Here is a 22,548-nt window from a genome sequence, read left to right on the forward strand (position 1 = left end):
ACCCTGACTGGGATCTGGATTCACTTAGGAGGACTCGCCTACCCTCCTTCTGCCTGGTTTCTCTTCACTGAAAAGTCCAGCCCTAGCCCTAGCGCTAGCCCCTTCACCCAGGCTAAGGCAATATATCTCTTTTCATTTTTAACTTTTAAATGATCTCTGTGAATTGTTTTCCAAGTTAGGTGCTTTTGTTTTTGTTAATTCAAGAGTAAGATTTGTGAAATTGATGGTCCTGATGAGGGAACTGGGGATGGGGGGGAGGGGGGGAGGATTTCCTGGGAGACAGTCCATTTTCTGGGTCCAGAGTGAATGAATTTTGGTTTAATTAAACTTTCTGGTCCTTGAACATTAGTAATACCACAACACAGATGTGATGAGCTGGTGTCCACCCAGGAGGTAATATAGCCTGGAGTAAGTGCAGGCCCTGGAACTAGACAGCCTGGGCTCAAATCCTGGTCCTGCCACATAAAGCTGTGTGATTTAAATAGAGTAAGGTGCTTGATCATTCTGGAAATCCTAGCAAAATGGGGATACATAATGGTACCTGTCTCTAGGCTTGTTGCATTGACCAAATAACATTACTCAGGTGACGTGATTGGAACTGTGCCTCTCCATGGTATGTAGTCAGGAAATTAGAGCTGCTGTTGTTGTTTCCATAAGGACATGGGGCTCAGGTGGGGTTGCTTTGTGGCCCAGTTCTGGGCCCTAAAAGGCTCTTCCCTTTATTGTGACCAAGGAGGCTCTGTCTCAGGCTCACAGTTCTGCCTTCCTCAGAGGAGTAAGTGAAATTGACAAGCCAGGGGAAATGAATCAATGTATCTTTTAAGGAGCAACTTAATATCAAAGATCAGTTTTAACATTTAATTAAAAAATAATTAGGTCTAAGGCCAAACGAAAGGAAACCAACAAATGTGTTTTTTTTGTTTTGTTTTTTTTTTTTTAAAGGAAAAAGCATTAAGAATGAAAGCCTTCTTTTGGAAAGATTGTAATTGAGGCAGAAAAAGTGGTTGCTGAGGATGGCAGGGGAAGTCCAAGGTATTTTCAATCGTTTCTTTTTTTAAAGTAAAACTATTTCCTCAAATTGTAAATAATACACATACAGGTTTCCAGCAATCATTTCTTGAGACTACAGTTGAAATAGGGTTTTCCCACCTGTGGGATTGATAATTGGCACACAACAAAATAACATGACATGGATATATTTTCTTTCTTCTGTTCTTTTTATTAATAGAAACTTTTAAACATCAGGGAAGTGGGCAGAATAGTTTCATGAGCAATTATTAACTCATGGCCACTTCACCTATTTACTTTCTACCTCTCTCCCCAGTTTGTTTTGAAGCAAATCCTATAAATGGTATCATTTCACCAGTAAATATTTTAATATGTATCTCTAAAATACAGGTGCTCTGCCTTAGCTGGTTTGCCCAGTGGATAGAGCATCGGCCTGCAGATTGTCCGGCAAGGGCACATGCCTGGGTTGTGGGCTCGATCCCCAGTAGGGGGCGTGCAGGAGGCAGCTGATCAGTGATTCTCTCTCATCATTGATGTTTTTATCTCTTTCTCTCCCTCTCCTCTGTCTGAAATCAATAAAAATATATTAAGAAAAATCCAGAAAAATACAGGTACTCCTTTAAAAACACAATTCCATTTCCATATCTATGAGAAATTAGTAATAATTCATTAATATCAGATACTCAATGTTCAAATTTCCATACTTGCTTTGTAATTTTATTTTATAGAATTATATGAAATATTTTTTAAAACCCAGGATCTAAATAAGGTTTAAACAATGCAAATTGGTTTGTCTTGTAAATCTTTTAGGTCTCTCTCTAATTTTTTTTAAAAAATATATTTTATTGATTTTTTAGAGAGGAAGGGAGAGGGATAGAGAGTTAGAAACATTGATGAGAGAGAAACATCGATCAGCTGCCTCCTGCACACCTACTACTGGGGATGTGCCCGCAACCAAGGTACATGCCCTTGACCGGAATCGAACCTGGGACCTTTCAGTCCGCAGGCCGACGCTCTATCCACTGAGCCAAACCATTTAGGGCTCTCTCTAATTTTTAAGTTTGTTATATTTTTAGTGTTCAGTATATTCACAGAGTTCTGCAAACATCATCATAATCAATTTTAGAACATTTTCATTCCTCATTCTCCCTCCCTTAAGCCCCAGGCAATCACTAATCTATTTTTTCTCTCTGAATTTCCTATTCTGTATATTTCATATAAATTAATCATACAACATGTGGCCTTTTGTGTCTGGCTGTTTGCATGAAGTATGTTTTCAAGGTTCATAATGTAGCATAATATCTGTACTTCATTTCTTTTTGTGGCTGAATAATATTCCATTATATGAATATGACAATTTTTTTGTGTGTGCATTAAAAGGAGAGACTATTCAGGTGAGTAGTTTGCAAACCAGAGAAGTGCAGCCATGGCCAGAAACTGAAAGTGCATTCCACTGAGACAAAGGGGAGGCCCACTTATATAAAATGCCCACAGTGGTCACTGATTGGTCCATTTTTAAGCAAATGAGGAATCCAAATTTGCAGTTTAATTGGTCCAAATAGCACTGTCCTAATAGGTCGGAATTGCACATCCTGGTTGGTTGTTATGGATCTACTGATTGATTGGTCAGTAAAGGTGCAAATAAGGCTACAGCTGTGCAGCTCTAATTGGATGGGGCAGGTATCGGCCCATTGGCCAAAGTACCATCCCAGGAACTCCTTTATAAGTCCAGCTCTGCTGACAGACACACAGTGCAGGAAGCTGGCCCCTCAGTCTGTGGCTTTTCCCTGAGATGCAAGACACATGTATGGCCTCTGTCAGGAACGGCTGCTAGACTCTGGTTCTGAATTTGGACCCAATTAATTGCTAGGAAGTCCTTTTTGGCAGGTATATTCCTTCTCGGGGTCAACAGTTATAATACAAATAGTGAATATTGAGTGCTTAGTCTATCAGGCACTAAGCTTCATCTGGATTACATTTTTAAATCCTTTCAGAAACATTATGAGGTAGTTATATTGTAATCCATCGTTTACAAATGATAAAACTGGAGCATAGAAAGGTGAATAGCTTGCCAAAATTTACACATCCAGCATTTAAAAAGGAGTGTCATGTAGGTGTCAGGGAAGCAGTAGGCGGAGATGTCCCATGCAAGTGTGGGTCACGTAAAACAGCAGCAGAGCTCTGTGGACTTTAGGTCTTAAATCCAGGTATGTACAGAGCTTTCAAGCCTGCTGGCCAGAGCGGCATGGTTTATTACATCGTTAGGAAGGTTTAGAGCAGCGGTTGTCAACCTGTGGGTCGCGATCCCTTTGGGGGTCAAACGACTCTTTCACAGGGGTCGCCTAAGACCATCGGAAAACACATATATAATTACATATTGTTTTTGTGATTCATTACTATGCTTTAATTATGTTCGATTTGTAACAATGAAATTGGGGGTCACCACAACATGAGGAACTGTATTAAAGGGTCCCGGCGTTAGGAAGGTTGAGAAACACTGGTTTAGAGCCATCTGAAAGAGAATAAGAGGATGGACTGGTAACCAGGAAGAGGTAAAGAAACCGAAGGGAAAGCAATAGCTTAAAAAACCTGTTAAGTGTCCTCTTAGGATGCGTCCGCACCACAGGTCAGTATTTGTTCCAAAACACCTTGAGGAGAGACCGGACGAAAAGCATTTCCCAGTCTTCACCTGCTCCACAGGATGTGGCCAGTGAACTGGAAAACTTGCACATAGCAAGGATTAGACTAGCTCGACCACACTGTGAATCTCCTGATGGCAGATGAGGTTATAGTGTTGATGAAGGCTTTTCCACATTTACTGCACTGGGGAGGCCGCTCCCCATAGGGCTTCTCTGGTGCTCCATGCGGAAGGAGTGAGGAGCACCGACCGTAACTCTTCCAGCACTGGCTGCACTGATGGGGCTTCTCTCCCCTGTGGGTCCTCTGGTCCTGGATGAGGCTGGCACTCTGACTGAAGGCCTTCACACGCTCCTCACAGTGGTCCGATTCCTCGGTGATTAAAAAGGCCAGCACTCTGCCAGAAGGTTTTCCCACACTCATTACCTTCACAGGGTCTTTCTCCGGTATGAATTCTTTGATGTTGAATGAGACCTGAGCTCTGAGTGAAGCTCTTCCCACATTCATCACATTCGTGTTGTCTTTCTCCTACGGGGTTTCCCCAGGGCCCTTCTGTCGGAGCCTTTTGCTCATCAGCCCAGCATGCTGGGCATCCTGGTGTGATACCTCCCAGCTCTCTCCATAAAACACTCTCCTATGTCACTCCACTATCTCAGGACTATTTCCTTCGCACCACTGTTCTTCCTCAGTCCTGGTCAGTCTATCTGTCTCTCCAACAGGGCGGGACTCCTGAGCCTGGCTCCCATGTGAGCTGGGGCTTCTCAGGCAGGAACTGAAGGCGCAGTGATGCCTGCTCCCCTGGAGCCACTGTCTCTCTTCTTTTTATTAAATATATTTTTATTGATTTCACAGAGGAAGGGAGAGGGAGAGAGAGAGACTGAAACATCAGTGATGAGAGAGAATCATGATTGGCTGCCTCCTTCACGCCCCCTATTGGGGATCAAGCCCACAACCCGGGCCTGTGCCCTGATGGCGAATTGAACTGGAGAATCGAACCGTGACCTCCTGGTTCATAGGTCGACACTCAACCATTGAGCCACCACGCCGGGTGTCAGTGTGTGTCTGCAGGCTGCCATTTCATGCTGCGGTTCATTGAGCTCTTTCTCCAGGTCCTCCAGCAAAACCATCGCCTGCTCCCCACTCAGTGGGTGCTGCTCTTGCACCCAGGCCTTGGATAGGCCACGTTTTGCTTATTCCTTCATGAGTTGATGGGCATTTTGAAGAATGCTGCAGTGAACACTCGCATACAAGGTTTTGTGTGGTATATGTTTTCGTTTTCCTTGGGTGTACACCTAAGAGTGGAACTACTGGGTCTATTTGAGGAATTGTCAGACTTTTCCAAGGCGGCTGCACCGTTCTCCTTTCCCACCAGCACTGCGTGAAGGTTCTGGTTTCTGCACAGTCTGCCATTCTCGTGGCTGTGAAATGGTGTCTCTTTGTGGTTTTGATTTGCATTTCCCTAATGACTAATGGCGTTGAACATTGCTTCATGTGCTTATTGGCCACTTGTATATCTTCTTTGGAGAAATGTCTGGTGAGAGTCTTTGTCCATTTTTAATAGGTTGTTTTCCTTTCTGTTGAGCTATAAGAATTCTGTATAATCTGGATATAGGTCTTTTATCAGATATGTTGTTTATACACATTTCCCCCCTTTTATGGGTTGTTTATTCCCTTTCCTGATGGTATCCTTTGAAGCACAGTCTTTTTTTTTTTAAACTACAGATTCCCCTTTCCTATCTCTCTCTTTCACCCCTTGCAATTTTTGTTGAAGGAAGCATTTTATCCTGTAAGGTTTCTTTGCAGGATTTTGCTGATTACACCTTTTGGTGAGGTTTGATGTGTTTCTCAGTCTCTTGTATATCCTATAAAGTGGCAATTAGAATCTGCTGTATTTTGAGTTAGGAATGTTTGAGTGGAGTTTGAAGTCAGATAGGTTCAAGGCCAAATACATTAAGTGCAAATAACCAGGAAGTGGAATGGCTCTAGGAAATGCATACACAAAATAAATGGGTATCATGAGGCCAGAAACAAATAAGATGACCATTAATTGGGGATGTGGATAAATGTATGTGGTATGATCACAAGATGGAAAACCTCAGAGACGTTAAAAGGAAAAAAATGGACTTATACACATCATTAACATTAACATTTTCTAAAGAAAAGGAGAGTGCAGAATCACACCTAAAATATATACCTTGATGCACATCAATACATGCACAGAAAACTGTTTTTGGATTTATATGTGTATGTAGAAGTAAGAAAATTGTTAGGGTGATAGTGGCCATTCTTTATTTGCTTTTCTATAAAAAATAGTAGGGAAGAATACTTGATTACCAGCCTTTGCTAGCTAAGGAATTTGATTTTCAGATAATACTTTCGCTGTTATTGGGAAAGTAAACTTGTAGGGTCAGAAAGGCATGGTTCTCAAGCATTGTTTTTTGTAAGGCTTTATCTTTGAAGTCCTTGATGTTCTTTTCAAACAGTAATTATTCTGTAAAGAATTTTTAAGTTAGAAACATACTGAAACCCCCAGTTCAAGGATGAGGAAAGCCAGACCCAGAGAAGTCAGATAATTTGTGGAACAGACAAGCTCTAAGGGCTTCTTGATACACCAGAGTTTGGGTTTAGTGGGTAATTTGCTGCTGATCTTGCTGGATGTTTATGCACATTTTGGCGGCAGCTTCTTATTTTCTGGAATGTCAAAGGTCATGGTTTCCTCTTTGGCATTGACTGGGTCATCTCCAGCAGTGGCTTGGATTTGGAATAAAGAATAAGCTGAGCCCTGGCTGGGTTTGCTCAGTGGTTACAGTGTGAACTGAAGGAATGAGGGTTTGATTCCCGGTCAAGGGCATGTACCTATCTCGGTTGCAGGCTCAGTCCCGGCCTGGGTCAAGGGCAAATGTGGGAGGCAACCAATCAATCTCTCTCTCTCTCTCTCTCTCCTCCCCACCCCCATCCCCGCTCCTCCCTCCCTTCCTTCCACTCTCTCTAAAAATCAATGGAGAAATATCCTTGGGTGAGGATTAAAAAAAAAAAAAGAATAAGCTGAAAATTGAGTGAATGGGAAAATGAATATTAGTGGTTTTCATTCAAAGCAGGAAAAGTGCTGGTATCACACTTTCTTTATCCTTGTTGAAGACACTGGGCTGGTTTGGCAGTTAGTAAGAAGTAAGGGCTCCACCACCAGCAGATATTTGACCATCTCCTTTGAGAGCAAGTGGCAATAGACATTTGACATTGACATTGACCCTGTTGACATGGACTGTCCTGCTTCCTGTTGCATGACTGTGCCTGGGTACCCAATAGAAGTCAAGTTCTCAGAGCTCTTAAAATATGGAACTAAAATCTAAGATTTTACGGGCTTCCATGAATTCTGGCAATGTGGACATAATTCCAGATAAAGCACCTTCCCTCCTGCCTGCCAACATCTTGTCTGTACATATGCTCTGCATTCTCCACAGGTGAGCGCACCCCTGAGGGGTGTGCGCAATTTATTGTTTTGTATAAATCACAGATATGCAAGCAGTGTACAAACAGAGGTAAAATATATCTGTGGCACTAAATTTCATGGAGGGGGTGATAAGAAAAAAAGTCCCTAAGGGAGAAAGTAATAATAATTTTAAAAAGGTTGCAAAACACCTATATAGGTTGAAGTAATTTACCTTTATCATATAACTTTGCTTTTGTTTTTACCCTTAACATTTCTGGATAAAACTTCAACATGTTGCTATGTGGTCTTCATATTGTTCACTTTTATGAACTTCATAATCTATCAATCATTAATCTATCATCTTGCATGTAGCATAATTTAAAAAATATATTTTTATTGATTTCAGAGAGGAAAGGAGAGGGAGAGAGAGAAACATCAATGATGAGAGAGAATCATTGATCTGCTGCCTCCTGGGGATCAAGCCCGCAACCCAGGCCTGTGCAACCCTGGTTGCGTGGTTACAGCATCCGCCCCACGCACTGAAGGGATGTGGGTTCAATATTCCCGGTCAAGGGTATGTACTTAGGTTGAAGGTTCAATCCCCAGTCGGTAAGGCTTTATGCAGAGGCAACCAATTGATGTGTGTCTTTCTCCCTCCTCCTCCCTCCTTCTCCTTCCCCTCCCTCCTTTCCCTCCCTCTCTCCCTCCCTCTTTCCTTCCCTCGCTTCCTCTCTCCTTTCTTTCCACTCTCTCTAAAAAACAACGGGAAAAAAATCCTTGGGTGAGGATAAACAACAAAAATAAAGCTACCCATAAGAGTGAGGGCTCTAGTGGCAGCAGAGCCAGGCCAGAAACCCAGATTTTCAGGGTTCAACATTCAGGAGACATTTATTTGATAACAGTTTAGTGCATCTTCTGTCACTTAGCAAAGGGCTGTACTGTTGATGTCTGTTGAAACGAATTGAATGAACTGCCAAAAAATGTTTTGTTTGAGTAATGGTTGTGTTGGCCAGGACTCTCCAGTGGCATGTGGCAGAAGCTTATTTCAGCACAATGGGGATTTAAGGTGTCTTATAATGACCCTGGCTGGGTGGCTTACTTGGTTGAAGTGCCATCCCGTATACCAAAAGGTGGCAGGTTCAATCCCAGGTTGGAGTGTGTACAGGTGGCAAACGATCATTGTTTTTTTTTGCCCTTCCTCTCTCTCTAAAAAAAGTAAAAACATATCATTGGGTGAGAATGAATGAATGAATGAGTGAATGAATGAGTGAATGAATGAATGAATAAATAAATGAATAAATGAAGTGTCTTATAACGGACACTGAACCAGATGGACTCAGGTGCTTAGAGAATCATCAGGACAACCTTTCTGTCCAGTTCACAGCTCTACCTTTTTCTCCGTTGGCTTCAGATTCAGGCAGCCTCTCCTCTGTGGAGGCAAGATGACTACCAGCAGCTCTTGGGTCACATCCTACAATGTAACAACACCCAAGCAAAGAGTGGACCTCTTTCCCAATGGCTCCGGCACAAGTCCTGGGCTGACTCACAGCAGTCTGGCTGGCCATGTGGTCATCCTGGACCCTACCACTGTGGCTCTGTTTAGCTAGGTCTAGATCTCATGCCCAGTCCAGGGCCCAATGGTGCACCTGACTTGTTTTCTGGATAGGTATGGGTGGGGAACGTCTGGGAAGTCATTTGGTCTGGCCCTGCCAAGGCATTAAGAGTGAGTTAATGTTTGATCAAATATAGCAGGCTAATTTTTAAGTTGATAATTTTGTATGGCCCACAAATGATGTCATAAATATCTAAATGGGCCTGGCCAGGGTGGCTCAGTGGTTGAGTGTTGGCCTATGTACCAGGAGGTCACGGTTCGATTCCTGATCAGGGCACATACCTGGTTTTCCGTTATGATCCCCAGTGTGGGGTATGCAGGAGGCAGCTGATCAATGATTTTCTCTTATCATTGATGTTTCTATCTCTCCCTCTCTCTTCCTCTCTGAAATTAAAAAAAAAGAAAATGTCCAAATGGCCCTTGGAAGAAAAAAGGTTCCCCACCCTTGGGATAGAGGATAAATTGAAGGGGAAGGGCTGTAGTAATTTTGAATGGGGTAATCAGGGTAGACCTCACAGGGAAGGTGGTATCTGCACAAACCTGAGGGAGGGGAGAGTGATTCCTGTTTTTTGGTTTTTGTGTTTTTTTTGCTCCTGGGCAGCTGTAAGGGGGGAGTGAGGACCCATTCCTTGGGCCTGATTTCTGCTTGCCCATCCAGGAGCCTCCAGAGCCTGGCATAGTACTTCCTCTGACCATTCGGCAGCTCCCTGCTGGGCCTGTGTTCCCAGCTTCCTGCCGGGAACCTTGCCCATTCCCATCTGATTTTTCCTTACCTGCATCTGCATATCTTGGAATTTGCTCTTCCCCATCTTAAAAAAAAGGCAAAGACCCAAAATGACATTAAAGACTATTGTGAAAACAGAACATACATATACATATGCCTTCCTTGCGCATTAAATATTTACATTTTTAGGTTCTACTTTTTAAATTTTTTAAAAAAGTATTTTTATTGATCTCAGAGAGAAAGAGAGAGGGAGAGAGAGCTAGAAACATCAATGATGAGAGGGAATCATTGATCAGCAGCTTCCTGCACATCCCCCACTGGGGCTTGAGCCCACTACCCGGGCATGTGCCCTGACTGGGAATCAAACCATGACCTCCTGGTTCATAGGTTGATGCTCAACCACTGAACCACACTGGCAAACACTGTATTTGTTCAAAGTATATGCATTTTATATAATTGCATTGAGTCTACATTTGAATCAGTGTCAGTGAGTAAAGTAGGTTTATAGCTGTTTGTCTGTAAAAATATATAATACTAGAGGCCTGGTGTACAGATCGGTACACTGGTGGGGTCCCTCAGCCTGGCCTGGGCCCTCTCGCAATCTGGGACCTCACCCTGACCGGGGAAGGACTGCAGGAGGGCTCCAGGGCATGTCCAGCCGGTCTTGCCCAGTCCCAATCGGCCGGATCCCAGCAGCAAGCTAACTACCGGTCGGAGCGTCTGCCCCTTGGTGGTCAGTGTGCGTCATAGCGACTGGTTGAACAGTTGGATGCTTATCCGTACATCAGGAATCTATATATATAAAAGCCCAGCAACTGGAACGGCAGAATGACCAGAATGACCTGAATGACCGGTGCTATGAAATGTACTGCAGCAGCAACCAGCCTGATCTGGGCCCCTATTGGCCTCCCCCTGCCCTCCCCGGCCGGCCCGGCCTCCAGTCAGCTGCCAATACCCCAATCGGGCAGGGCTGGCCAGCCAACCACCCGCAGCCCCTCCCCGCTTCTGGCCTATCCCAATGGGCCCCCATCAGGGCAGGCCGGCCAGACCCCACCTGTGCGCGAATTCGTGCACTGGGCCTCTAGTCTATATATATATGTAAAGCCAAGTGACTAGAACACTGGAATGACCAGAATGACCAGAACGACCTGTCACTATGACACACACTGCTGTGGACAATTGGCCCGATCAGACCCCCAACCTCCCATGGCCCCTCCCCCTGGCCAGCCCCACCCCAATCAGCCCCACCCATCCAGATTAGGGCACGGCCAGTCCTCCAACTGCCTGTGGCCCCTCCCTACCGCTGGCCCAGCCCCATTCGGCCCCCATTGGGGTGAGCTGGCCAGACCCCATCGGTGCATGAATTTGTGCACCGGGCCTCTAGTAAATAAAACAAGAATAAACTATACTTGGTATACTTAAAATTGTAAACTCACTTTGCTCACCTCGTATTTATCTATGTTCCTTCTCTTCACAATGATAGAAATGATCGCATAACATTCCATAAAATTGAGGTACTCCAATTATTTAACCTTTCTCCCATTGTAGGAAAAGAAAGAAATTCCATTTATGATGTTCTAGGATGAAATTGGCAAATGTTTTCTGCAAAGGGCCAGATAGTAAATATTTTCTGCTTTGCAGGCCATCTGGTCTGTGTCCCAACCACTCACCCCTTTGTTGTAGGATAAAAGCAGCTAATAGAAAGACATGGCTGTATTCCCATAAAACTTTATTTGGGCAACAGGCAGCAGCTGGATTTGGTTTGAGCTATAGTTTGCCGACCCCTGCTCTAGGACACTACCGGAAAAATCTGCGCAACTGTGACGCTTTGTTTAGGCCGCCATCATGTTGTAGAGGAAAAAGCACTACTCTGGCAGTCCTGGGTCTCACTCCCTATAGAACGTGGGCAATTCTCTGACTCTTGATTCCCTGGTCAGAAAATGGAAATGAAAGTGAGAGATGCACATACAGCGCCTTACTCAGTACCTGGAAGATAGAAGGACTGGTGAAATAGTTACTTGTTCCTTTTCTCATCTCCCTCAGGCCTCCTCTGTAGCTTAGCTTCCTATGCATCAAGAGTATCGTGTAGCCGAAACCGGTTTGGCTCAGTGGATAGAGCATCGGCCTGCGGACTGAAGGGTCCCAGGTTCGATTCCGGTCAAGGGCATGTACCTGGGTTGCGGGCATATCCCCGGTGGGAGATGTGCCGGAGGCAGCTGATCGATGTTTCTCTCTCATTGATGTTTCTAACTCTCTCTCTCTCTCCCTTCCTCTCTGTAAAAAATCAATAAAATATATTAAAAGAAAAAAAAAAAGAGTATCGTGTAGCTTTTGGTACGCTCTGTCACACTGTTTTTCAAGAACTTACTACCCCAGGATATTGTCACTGGTGGTGCGTACCTTTTCCTCCATAGCTTTACCAGCACTGTGGGATTTCCTTTTAAATGTTTCTCGGCCAAGTTAATAGTTATTTAATGGTAACATGTGGAGGTTAATTTTAAGTAAGAATATAATTTGTATTTCTCCAGGCCTGGGGGAAGGTACACATTCTCTTCCAAGTGTTTGCACACTGCCATTTTAGTGTTTTTCCTACAACAGAGATTGGCACACTAGGTCGGCTATGTATTTTGTAAATAAAGCTTTGTTGGAACACAGTCCCATCCATTCTTTTACTCTTGTCTATGGCTTCTTTCACACTATGATGGCAGAATTGAGTAGCTATGACAGAGACGTAATGGCTTGGGAACCTAAAATATTCACTGTTTGATCTTTACAGAAAATGTTTGTTGATTCTGCTCTAGAGTAAACTATTTGCTCATTTATAGATTTGCTGTTGACTCTGTCTTAGACATCACACATCCACTTGGATGGCCTGAGTCTGTCTCCTGTCTATTGTGTGGTCATGGACAGTCTGTCCTTTTATCCCGGCCCAGCTGGGCCACTTTCCTCCACAATACTGGGAACCAGCGCCCTGACTTTGGGGAGTGTGATCATTCATTTTATCTGTTCACATGCTAGTGCTTGAGCAGACAAAACTGCTGCTTCACTCTGCACGTTACACATGCGAGGCTGCTGCTGTGGCCTGGCTCGTCCTCGTCCCTCTGTTTAAAGCTCCTTGGGGAACCATGAAACACCCCTTGGAGTCTTGATTCCATAATTGTTGATTTCCTTCTGTTTGCAGGGCTGCGTTAAGGCTTAGGGAATCTTGGACCGTTTGTCTAAGCGGCCCCAGTATGAATCCAATTGGAGAATGGTGTTACAATTAAGGTTGCCATTCCGGGGCCAGATCTCTTGATTGTCTAATTTATATTGTGGCTATCCTGTATTGCAATAGAAAATGAGCAGTTGGGTCTAATTTTGTCTCATAAATTGAGGGCCTTAACATTCTTTAAAAGGCAGGTGAGTCTTTGGGAGGGGTTGAGATTGAGTTGATTGTAGGAGGGAGAGTCGCCTAGTGAGAGGGAGAAACCAAGGATGGTGTCCTGGCCTGGTTGCTGCCTCCCTCCGTGTGCGTGTGCGGAGACCTAGTCTAGAGGGTGTCCCCGCCAGAAAAGCTCAGTTTCAGGACCCAGAGTCTCCCGGAGGCTAGGGGTAAATAGAAGCATCCTTACTATTAATTCCCTGGTAAACTGCTGGTCGGACCCAGCGCTGGGATTCCCTGCGAAACCCTAATGTGGCAGGACCAGCCTGCGCGTGAGCTCTCTCCCCGTGAAACTTCAGAAGTGACAATGCCGAGACTCACAGTTCCCAAAACAAAGTCCTACAGGGTGTTTTGGACCAGGGTTTGCGGAGTGTGTGGTTTCTCATCGTGTGCCTCAGTTGCTCCGACGTTTGCTTGAAGCTGGCGTTCTGCCTAATGCAAATGTGCCTGTTCTGAGTCTGGTTTATCCGATCAGGGAGTCGTTTAGTGGCAGAACCCTAGTGGGTTTTAAGTGGTTGACCCGTGCCCAGAAGTGGTGGCCTGGGGGGAGCTGAGAGTCTCGTTCCCTAGTGCCCTTTTCCAAAAAATGAAGTGACTCACCTGTTAGTAGGAATCAGGAGGTCTGGCCATCTGGCCCTCCTGCTGCTGCTTGGGAGTCCGGAAGGACTTGGTTGGTGCTGGACCCCTCTAGGGTTTGGGGAGGTGGTGGAGAGAGAAGGAGTGGAAGCTTCTCTTACGGATATCCCCACACGGGCAACCAATGTGGAAGGTTAAAGCGGGTGGTGTGCTGGCGTGCTAAATAGCCGTCAAGATGAAAGAGAATTGAATTTATATAAGGAAAGGGGATGGAAGATGGGAATATCTAAAAGAAAGGGCTGTGCATAGAAAAGGGTGTTAGCGGGGGACAAGCTGCCACTGCCCATTGCTCCCTTGCTTGCAAGTCTCGTGGGGTCCCCTAGAGGTTAGGGCAGTGGTCGGCAAACCGTGGCTCGCGAGCCACATGTGGCTCTTTGGCCCCTTGAGTGTGGCTCTTCCACAAAATACCACGTGTGGGCGCGCATGTACAGTGCGATTGAGACTTCGTGGCCCATGCACAGAAGTCGGTTTTCGGAAAGGAGATAGACGAAACAAGTACACAAGACGAGTGTGGATGGGAGAGTTGGAAGGGGTCGACCTCAGCGAACGTACCTTAATCAGATTGAGGACGTTTTTAGCAAAAGCCAGCTTAGGAGTACCCTATTTAAGTTAATAACAATGTACCTACCTATATAGTTTAAGTTTAAAAAATTTGGCTCTCAAAAGAAATTTCAATCATTGTACTGTTGATATTTGGCTCTGTTGACTAATGAGTTTGCCGACCACTGGGTTAGGGGATACATGCCTGTGGGGGAATGTGGCACGGACATGCTCCTTGGAGCGAGAGCGCCACTGGATTCTTTGTGCTGAGGGTATTTATCTCTCTCTTGCAGGTGGGAATCTTAGGGGAGGTTTCAGGGGAAGGTCTTAGTAGAATATCCATCAGCTTTCCAGGTGCCTTCTTTCAGGGTCATGGTCTCCACTGATTGGTCAGGGCCAGGGCAGGGGGTCATTAGTCTTTGCAGGTGGCCCTGAGGCAGCCACAGAGGCACTTGTCTGGTTTTGCTGCTTTTCTGGGCCTGGAACACAACTGAGGCCTAGATGTTACCTTTAGGGAGGAAAAGGTCTGAGAGTCCAAACTGCATGACCAGGCATATGCTGGGGAGGAAGGGTTACCCTTGGGGGCAAGGTTCTTGTTTTCCCGGTTTTGCCCCTTGCTAGGCACTTGGGGCTTTCTGCCCTGGTGAGTTTCTGTACCTGGCCCATCGTCCTTGCCCTGGGGATCTAACAGGCTTATTTTCATCCCTGAAAAGGCTCGCCACCCAGGATTGGCTTAAGGAGCAGGTTTAAGAGTCCCCCATAATCTTCTCTGCTGTAGGGATTAGGCCAGGTGTGGTGTGGCTGGAGGGCCGAGGAAGCACAGTTCAGGGAGCAGATTATTGTGCCCACGGGGGATTCTCGGCAGGAGGGTTTCTCAGAGAAGGTGAGAAACCCTGGAGCCAGCCATCTGGAGGAGGTTGGTTTGTCTTTGTTGGCCCTTCGCCTAGGAAGCCATTTTTCTGTCTGAAGTTGAACTGCCCAAGGTTACCTGGTTTTGTGGGGGTTGGAAGGCATGGGCTTTGGGGTATATGTTGGGTCTGTCACCCCTGAGCTGTTCGTTGGGCAAGTGATCAATGTCTCCAAGCCTCGGTTCCTTTATCCATTATGTTGGGGCTGCCAGTGCCCAGCTTACAGGTGACTGTAGAGGTTTAATGTGTATCTCAGAATGGAAAATTGGTAGCAGATCTGGCCTCTAGGTGTATTATATTTGGTTAATGCAGAGTTGGCTGAAACACTTCCCTAAAAAGAGTATAATTAGGTGCTGTGGACGAAAGGGGCCACATGCTAACCTGACAAGCTCAGGGAAGGCCTGCATGGCGATCTTGCAAACTCAAGAGACCTAAAGTAACCACAAAGAATGGTCTGAAATTAAATTTTAACTAAAAGCAGTCATGGTGGATAGTTACGTCCTTGTCTTCACTGACAAGGTCAACCTTTACCTTAACTGAGCCTATCTGTCTTTTTGCATCTATGATAACATATCCTTGAAATGTCTGGGTAACTTGTAACTTCCCTTTTTCTGGACCCCTTTCGGGGGTCCAGAACAGATACCACAGGACAGATACCACAAATTCCTTCATTGTTATGTTAATTGTTCCAGCACTCAACTAAGTATGTGTCTATCATTTTATTTTTATCCAATCCCAGGGGTTTCCCTGCTTTGCTTTCTTCCGCCTCTCTAGTCTATCACCAGTGTATTTCATGTAACTCACCTATATCCCTTTCCTTTGATTGCAATGTATAAATATAGATGTATCCCGCCGTTCTCCGAAGCATTATCTCAATTTGTTGAGGTTCTGCTTCCCTGTGTATGTCGACAGTTTGGCTCAAATAAACTCACAAAAATTCTTTACAGGTTTCATTGTTTTTTTATGTTAACAGTGCCAACTAATTGGCATGAAAATCTGAATTTCTGGCTTTAAAAAAAAACCTGGGAGATGGAGCAATGCTGTACTGGTGTTGCTGAGAAGTGCTGTCAGCTAGAGCTGAGTAGCAGCTGCCATCTCTAAAGGGGCATCTGTCTTGGCTCCCCGCAGTCTCTGCCTCCCCCTCCTTCCCTGCCACGTCATTCATTTGCATTCTCCACCTGACCCATAGGATTGGAGGGGTTCAGTTTTGGTCATGTACATGCATGCCTCTGGAAGATACCGGACAACCCTGTCTGCTCCTCCATTCACTTCTGTGTTCTTTCTATCTCTTTAAATTTGAAACAGGGTGGAAAACAATAGCACTGAACTCTCCATTGGGTCGAGAGCGTCAGGCATCCTCGATGCCTGCAAATGTGACTGAGTGTAAATTCTGCCAGTGGTACCTGGCCCCTGCGAAGCTCTGAGGTGGGGTGTTGGTTATAGGGTGAGGGCAGATGGCAGCATGACTAAGATGTGGCCTGGTTTACTGCCTGCTGGGGACACCGGATATGTAATTGCCTACTGCAGGGTGTCTGTTTCGTCTGGACAGGTAGACACTACTGTTTCAGTTTTACCTCCACTACCCCATAGTGCTGCTGGGCAGTGGTCTGCAAGCTGGGAGTGGGGTAAATCCAGCCCAAGGCCTGTTTTTGTAAACAGCCATGCTGATTCATTCATGTATTGTCTATGCTGCTTTTGAGATACAAGAGAAGAACTGAGTGGTTGTCGCAGTGACTGACTGTATGAACCGCAAAGGCTAAAGGTATTTACTTCCTAGCCCTTCACAGCAGAAGTTTGCAGACTACTGTTCTGTGGTACATTAGAGGTGCAAGTTTATTCAGTGAAAACTAGAAACAAATAATCTGAGATAGTGCACAACAAGTGTATGCAGGGCTTTATTGTGAACTGCAGCATTGCAGGGTACATTGAAAGAATCACGGAGTCTCTACTGAGTATTCACCTGCACTTCTAGATGTTACGGCCACTGTGTAGAATCAGCGCAGGTGAAGGAGATGGGAGCACAAGGGCATGGGCCAAACTTGTAACAGTAATGGTGGCAGGGGTGGCTCTCAGAGGGAAGAGCTGTCCTGGACAGGGCAACAGAGAACGGGATTGAAGTTGGAAGGGCATGTGGGAACAAGGCACGACTAATATTAAATTTAGGGGAGACATTACAGTATCCTTGTATGCTGCAGGAATTTTGTAAATGAGCAAAAAAAAAAGTTGACGGTGTGGGAAAGAGAGGGACAGTTGCTGGAGTATGAGCAGATGAGAGGAGATGGGATTCAGAGCACAGGGATGGTTTAAGTTATTTAGCCTTTCTGAGCCTCAGTCACATCGTCTGTGAAATGGGATAATCAAACCTACTTTAGGACAGAATTTCCTAATTGCCACTCTTGACATTTAGGCTAGATGATTCTCTGTTGTGGGGCTCTCTTGTGCAGTGTAAGATGTTTAGCAGCATCCTTGGACTCTACCCACCAGATGCCAGTAGCATCCTCCAGTTGTGCCAAAAATGTCTCCAGATATTGTCGACTGTCCTTGGCGGGGGCGGGGTGACATCTCCCTGAGAATCGCTTATCTATACCTTTTCTTCAGTAGAGCCCCTTAAAGTAAGCCTCCTTGAACTATCTGTATTTGAGTGTGCCTGTTTCCTATTAGGAGCCTGACTAAGGCTGGAGTTAAGGACCTCCTAGTGTCAGACAGACTGTCCCCTCAGTATCATCAGAAATCTGAAAGAGGAGTGAGTGTGGGTGGCCTTTCTACTCGGTTGTTCAGGGTTGGGGCTGGGTACTATCTCGAGTTGTCTGTTACACCCACCCTTTGGAGAATCCGACTGTAGGTGTTGCTTTGTGTTGAGGGGTGGGGGTGGGGGGAGGGGGGAGGGAAGAAGTGTGCTCTGGGCCAGTATCTACCTGCTGCAGATATATTTTTTTTTATTTTTAAATATTTTTATTGATTTCAGAAAGGAAAGAAGAGGGAGAGTTAGAAACATCAATGATGAGAGAGAATAATTTATTGGCTACCTAACTGCACACCCCCTGGCTGGGGATTGAGCCCGCAACCTTGGCATGTGCCCTTGACTGGACTTGAACCCAGGGCCCTTCAGTCCACAGGCTGATGCTCTATCCACCGAGCCAAACCCACTAGGTCCAGATATTTTTTTATTGAGTTGAAATTCACATAGCATAAAACTACTTATGGGTTTAATACAATTAAAGCAATTAACAATTGTTAAATTACAATTTTAACAATTATGAAAATAACCATTTAAAAGTGAACGGTTCAGTGGCATTTAGTACATCCACGATGTCATACAACCACCACCTCTATAGTTCCAAAACATTGTCATCACCCCAAAAGGAAACCCCGCACCCATTAAGCAGTTGCGTTCTGTCTGTATGGATTTACTTATTCTGGTCCTTCCCAGCATTTAAAGCACAGTTCCCCCCTTTGCAGTAAACTTCCCCTGGCCCCCAACTGGATGGCAGTGTGGCTTGTGGAAAGAGCACTGGGCTGAGAGTCAGGCAGACCAGGGTTCAGCCTCCCATGTAGTGCTTCTTTGTTTCGTGACCTTGGGCAGAATTCCTGGCATGCAGTGGGTACCCCAAGAATGTTGCCTTCTTTTTCTTTTCTCCCTTATACCTCTTAGTGCACTGTAAGGATTAGCCTTAGACCACAGAAATGCCTGGCATGACTTCACTTCTGCCATTGCATGGAGAGGCAGGGAAATCCCACAGTTTAAGTGTAGGTGTGGCCTCGATCAAGCCACCTAACTCTTCTGTGGATGGAAACAATGTTTACCTGGACCTCCAGGGTTGCTGCAAGGATTAGAGAAGGACTATTCATAGAGTGCCTGGTGCATCTTGCTTGTTTTCCCCTCCCTGGATGCCATGGACCCTTTTCACCTTTTTATCCCCCAGGGCAGTGAACACAGAGGCCTACATTGAATTGGTTTGCCTTTGCTTTGGAGAGAAGGTAGCCAGTTGAAAGTTACTGTTAGAGCCGAAGGTCTTACGCCAATAACAACAATGTCATAGCTAACGTGTGTAAAGTGCTTGGTCTGTACTTGGCACTATGGTGGGTGTACAGTAAACATTCATTCATTTGGCAGACCTAGGAGGCGTAGAGAGTTTAAGTAACTTGCCCACGGTCACATAGCTGGTGGCCTAGGATTGAACCTGGGCTGTCCCATTCTTAACCCCTGGAGGCTTGTGGTAAAAATTAATGTAGAGGCCTAGGGATTGTAGACATTCCAGACCACGGGGATGCACCTGGACCAGGTGAGTGATTTTCACGCGCACATGAGATTTCTGATTTTGAGCCCTAGGGGGTCACTGCATTTCCCGACAGGTTTGTGGGCCTCTGGCGGTATTTCCTGGGGTGGCTTTACATATTTTATTTTCATGCTGATGGGGAATCTCATATTAAAAAGAAGCCTGCTCTGGCTGTTGATGAAGGCTGCCCTTGGAGAAGGAAGGAAGCAGGAAAGTGGGCTTTCAAAGGGGAGTCATTCCCGGACTGGCAGTGAGGCTGTAGCTGCAGGTTTGTTACGGGGGTTGAGAGTGAGTGAGATTCAGAGGTGGCGGAGCCAGGAGCCAGTGGACTTGAAATTGAATCCCTCCGCGAGCACTTCTGGTGGGACTGGCCTTGGATGAAGATCTTTCCTCTCTGAGCCTCAGTGCTCTGGTGAATGGAGCCACCTTTCCTTCTTTGTTAAGGACCAAAGGATAAAATGTCAATTGCTTAATGGCTTAGTCCACACTTGAAGCTCAGCAGGTGGGTATGGGTTTGAGACTGGAGGATTCTTCCTGACCCTGGCAGGGGTGCTGTGTTCTCCTCTTTGTCTCTTGAAGAAGATAAAGAGAGTGGTGGCTTTGATTCTCTGCCTGCATGTCTCCACAGTGGCTCCGCGTTGGCAGGCTGTGGAGCGAGGAGGGCATGAGCTCATGCAGAAACCAGTGCACAGGGAAGGGAAGTGGCTGTCCCTGTCACATGCAGCCTGGCCGGGATGAGGACTCATGATACCTTGTGACTTCCCACTAGTGCTCCTTCCACTATCGCCCATGAGCCTCTTGGGCACGTCCTGCAGTTGAGTGCTCCCAAGGCCACCTGTGCTCCCTCTATCCTATGACACCCCTTCTCTTAATCCTCATTCAGGGCTAGGATGGCCACAGGTGCCTGTCTGAGGTCAGGGTTGTCTTACTCAAGTGCACTTTTCTCCTGTAGAGAGAAGGCAGCCAGGGAGGGGGGTGGTGGGCTGAGACCTACACAACATCAGGTTGTTTCTCTATAGAGAACAGGCTTTTCGTGTCACAAGAGAGGCATTGCAAGGTAAGGCAGGGGAGGCTGTTGATGTCTCATCCAAAAAAAGCAGTGGTGGCAAGATACCTTAGAAAACATCTAGGATCATTGTGCCTGTCAGTAAGGGTAGGTGCTAAATTCTTGCTATTCAGATGCTGTCCAGGAACCAGCATCACCATCACCTGGGAGCTGTGAGAAATGCTAAGCCCCAGGCCCCCCCAGACCTGTTGAATCAGAGCCTGCTTTTTCACAACACCCAGGGGGTTCGGTGTGCACACGGCAACTTGAGGATTGCTGCACTAAAAATGGATCCTAGTGAGGTGATGGGGATTTTTATTTTCTTTGTGTATTTACGATCAGAAAAACAGCAAAGGCATTTGGGGGGGGCGGTTGTCAGGTTTCCAGCTGGCATTGTCCAAGGACAAGTGGGGTTGTTGGGTTCAGTACTTGGGAAAAGGAAGAAAGCAAGCCTGACTTCCCTATTCTGGTGTTAGAGAAGAATAGAAACTAAACCTGCTGAACAAAGAGCAGGACTTACTGATGGACACAGGTGTCAGGGAGATGTTCCAGGGCCTTGGGCGGGTGGGGTCTCTGTTATGAGTGACATTTCAGGATGGCCTCTTGTCTGGTGGGAACGATGTGTAGGCTGTCCTTTCCCAAAACCTCTTCCAGCAAAATAACAGTGGCAGCATTTGGGAATCAGCTGTACTACTGTGTCCACAGAGTCCCTATGACTGGTTTTATCTCCGGGCCTGTGTGGTGGGAGTTCTAACTCAGGCATTTGAGGGGCATGGTCTTGAGTCAAGGTCACAGTTCTACCAGTTAGTATTCAAATTTGAACAAAAACTGAACCCGTTACCATGGTCCACGAGACCCTTTGTGATTGGCCCCTGCCCGCCTGTATGCTTTTTACTTCCCCTTTTTTGCTTTTTGCTCACGTTACAGAAGACTTCCTTCTGGGCCTGGAAAGCCAGAAGCCAAGTGTGTTCCTGCCTTCTGGGCTCTACCTTGGCTGTTTGCTCTGCCTGGAACCCTGGTGCCCATACCTTTCCACGGCTGCTCCTCTTCTTGCTCATGTCACCTGGGCAGAGAGGCCTCCCATGACTGCTGGGCTGACATGGCCCTTCTGCTTCCTCCCTGTCTCATCAGCACATTTGGTTTTTCTTCCTGGTAGGACACTCTAACATCATCTCATTTATGTCTTTACTTAGGTCCTATTTGTTTCTTCCTAATAGAATTTTTGCTCCATGAGAAAATGGCTCTTTTACAGCACTTAACTCCTGTGTCCCCAGCCCTTAGAATATTGCCGGGCACACAGTTGAAGTTAAATAAACACTGAATGAGCCAATGCACACAGTTGTCCTCTCTGAGCTCCAGTTTCCCCATCTGTGGTATGGGGATCTAATACCTGGCTTGCAGGGTGGTGGTGAAAATTGTGACATAATGCATGCAGCGTACTCAGTCGAGTGCCTGGTATGCAGGAAGTGCTCAGCAAGGTCACAGTTGTTATCCACCGGGTGGCCCTGGGATGACTCAGATGAGTCGCTGACCACTCTGAGGGGAGGCCTGCTGGTGCTCCCTGGGGAAGCCCGAGTGGAGTTGCCCAGGGAGGAAGCAGTTGGTGCCCGTTCAGGACCTGCGATGTGGAGCCTCTGCTCTTGGGACTCTGACTCGGAGCCTCCTTTGCAACAGCGGCATTCTGTGTGACAGGTGCCGTGTCTCTGTTGGTTGGAGTCCTGGGCCTCCTGTGGAGCATCAGATGCAGCTCTGACAGTGTCCTGTCTGGGACCTGAGTCCTTGCCCAGACCTCTCTGAGTGGAAGTTCCGTGTGTGCCATGTGTATCAGTTGGGAAAGCTTTTGGCTGCAAGTAACAGCCCAACATACAGTGTTTTGAACAAAAGGAGGTCTACGTGTCAGAGGTAATAGATTTCCAGTATTGGTTCACCAGCAAAATGACATCAAGGCTGGTGCCTTTGTGATTCTCATGGCTTTCCCTCCAGGCTTGTTGGCTTCATGGTAGTAAGATGCTGCTGGGCCCCACCCAATGTGTTTATGATTAGCATAAAGGATGGAAGAAGGAAGGAAGCCATTAATATCTTTTCTTTTATCAGGAAGGCATAATTTCCCCAGAACCCTCCCAGTGCACTTCTGCTTACATCTCATTAGTAGAACTTCTTAAGGTCAGCCTTATGAGAGGCTTAGGAAAGGAGTAATTAGGTATCGCAGTGGCGTGGGAAAAGGATGCTGGAGACGATGGTGAGATCCACCAACGAGCAGTGCCTGCATACTAGGAAATGTGTATTATATATATGTATGTATTAAATACA

At 46.0% G+C, this 22,548-nt stretch overlaps 1 protein-coding gene across 5 annotated transcripts in view; it reads left to right on the top strand.

The window, feature by feature from the left end:
• Positions 1 to 22,548, top strand: part of SNX29 (sorting nexin 29) — a 438,387-nt gene that overhangs the window by 1,109 nt on the left and 414,730 nt on the right. For 4 of the 5 annotated variants that reach the window (XM_059693196.1, XM_059693200.1, XM_059693197.1 and 1 more), the window contains exon 2: positions 943 to 1,032. The exons of the other annotated variant lie outside the window; for it this stretch is intronic. In XM_059693196.1, coding sequence (XP_059549179.1) covers positions 1,014 to 1,032 — 19 coding nt within the window. In that variant the 5' untranslated portion in view covers positions 943 to 1,013. The remainder of the gene's footprint in view (positions 1 to 942; positions 1,033 to 22,548) is intronic. 5 annotated transcript variants of the gene reach the window in all.

The sequence above is a fragment of the Myotis daubentonii genome, chromosome 4 (genome assembly GCF_963259705.1).
Source record: "Myotis daubentonii chromosome 4, mMyoDau2.1, whole genome shotgun sequence".
NCBI lineage: Eukaryota > Metazoa > Chordata > Mammalia > Chiroptera > Vespertilionidae > Myotis > Myotis daubentonii.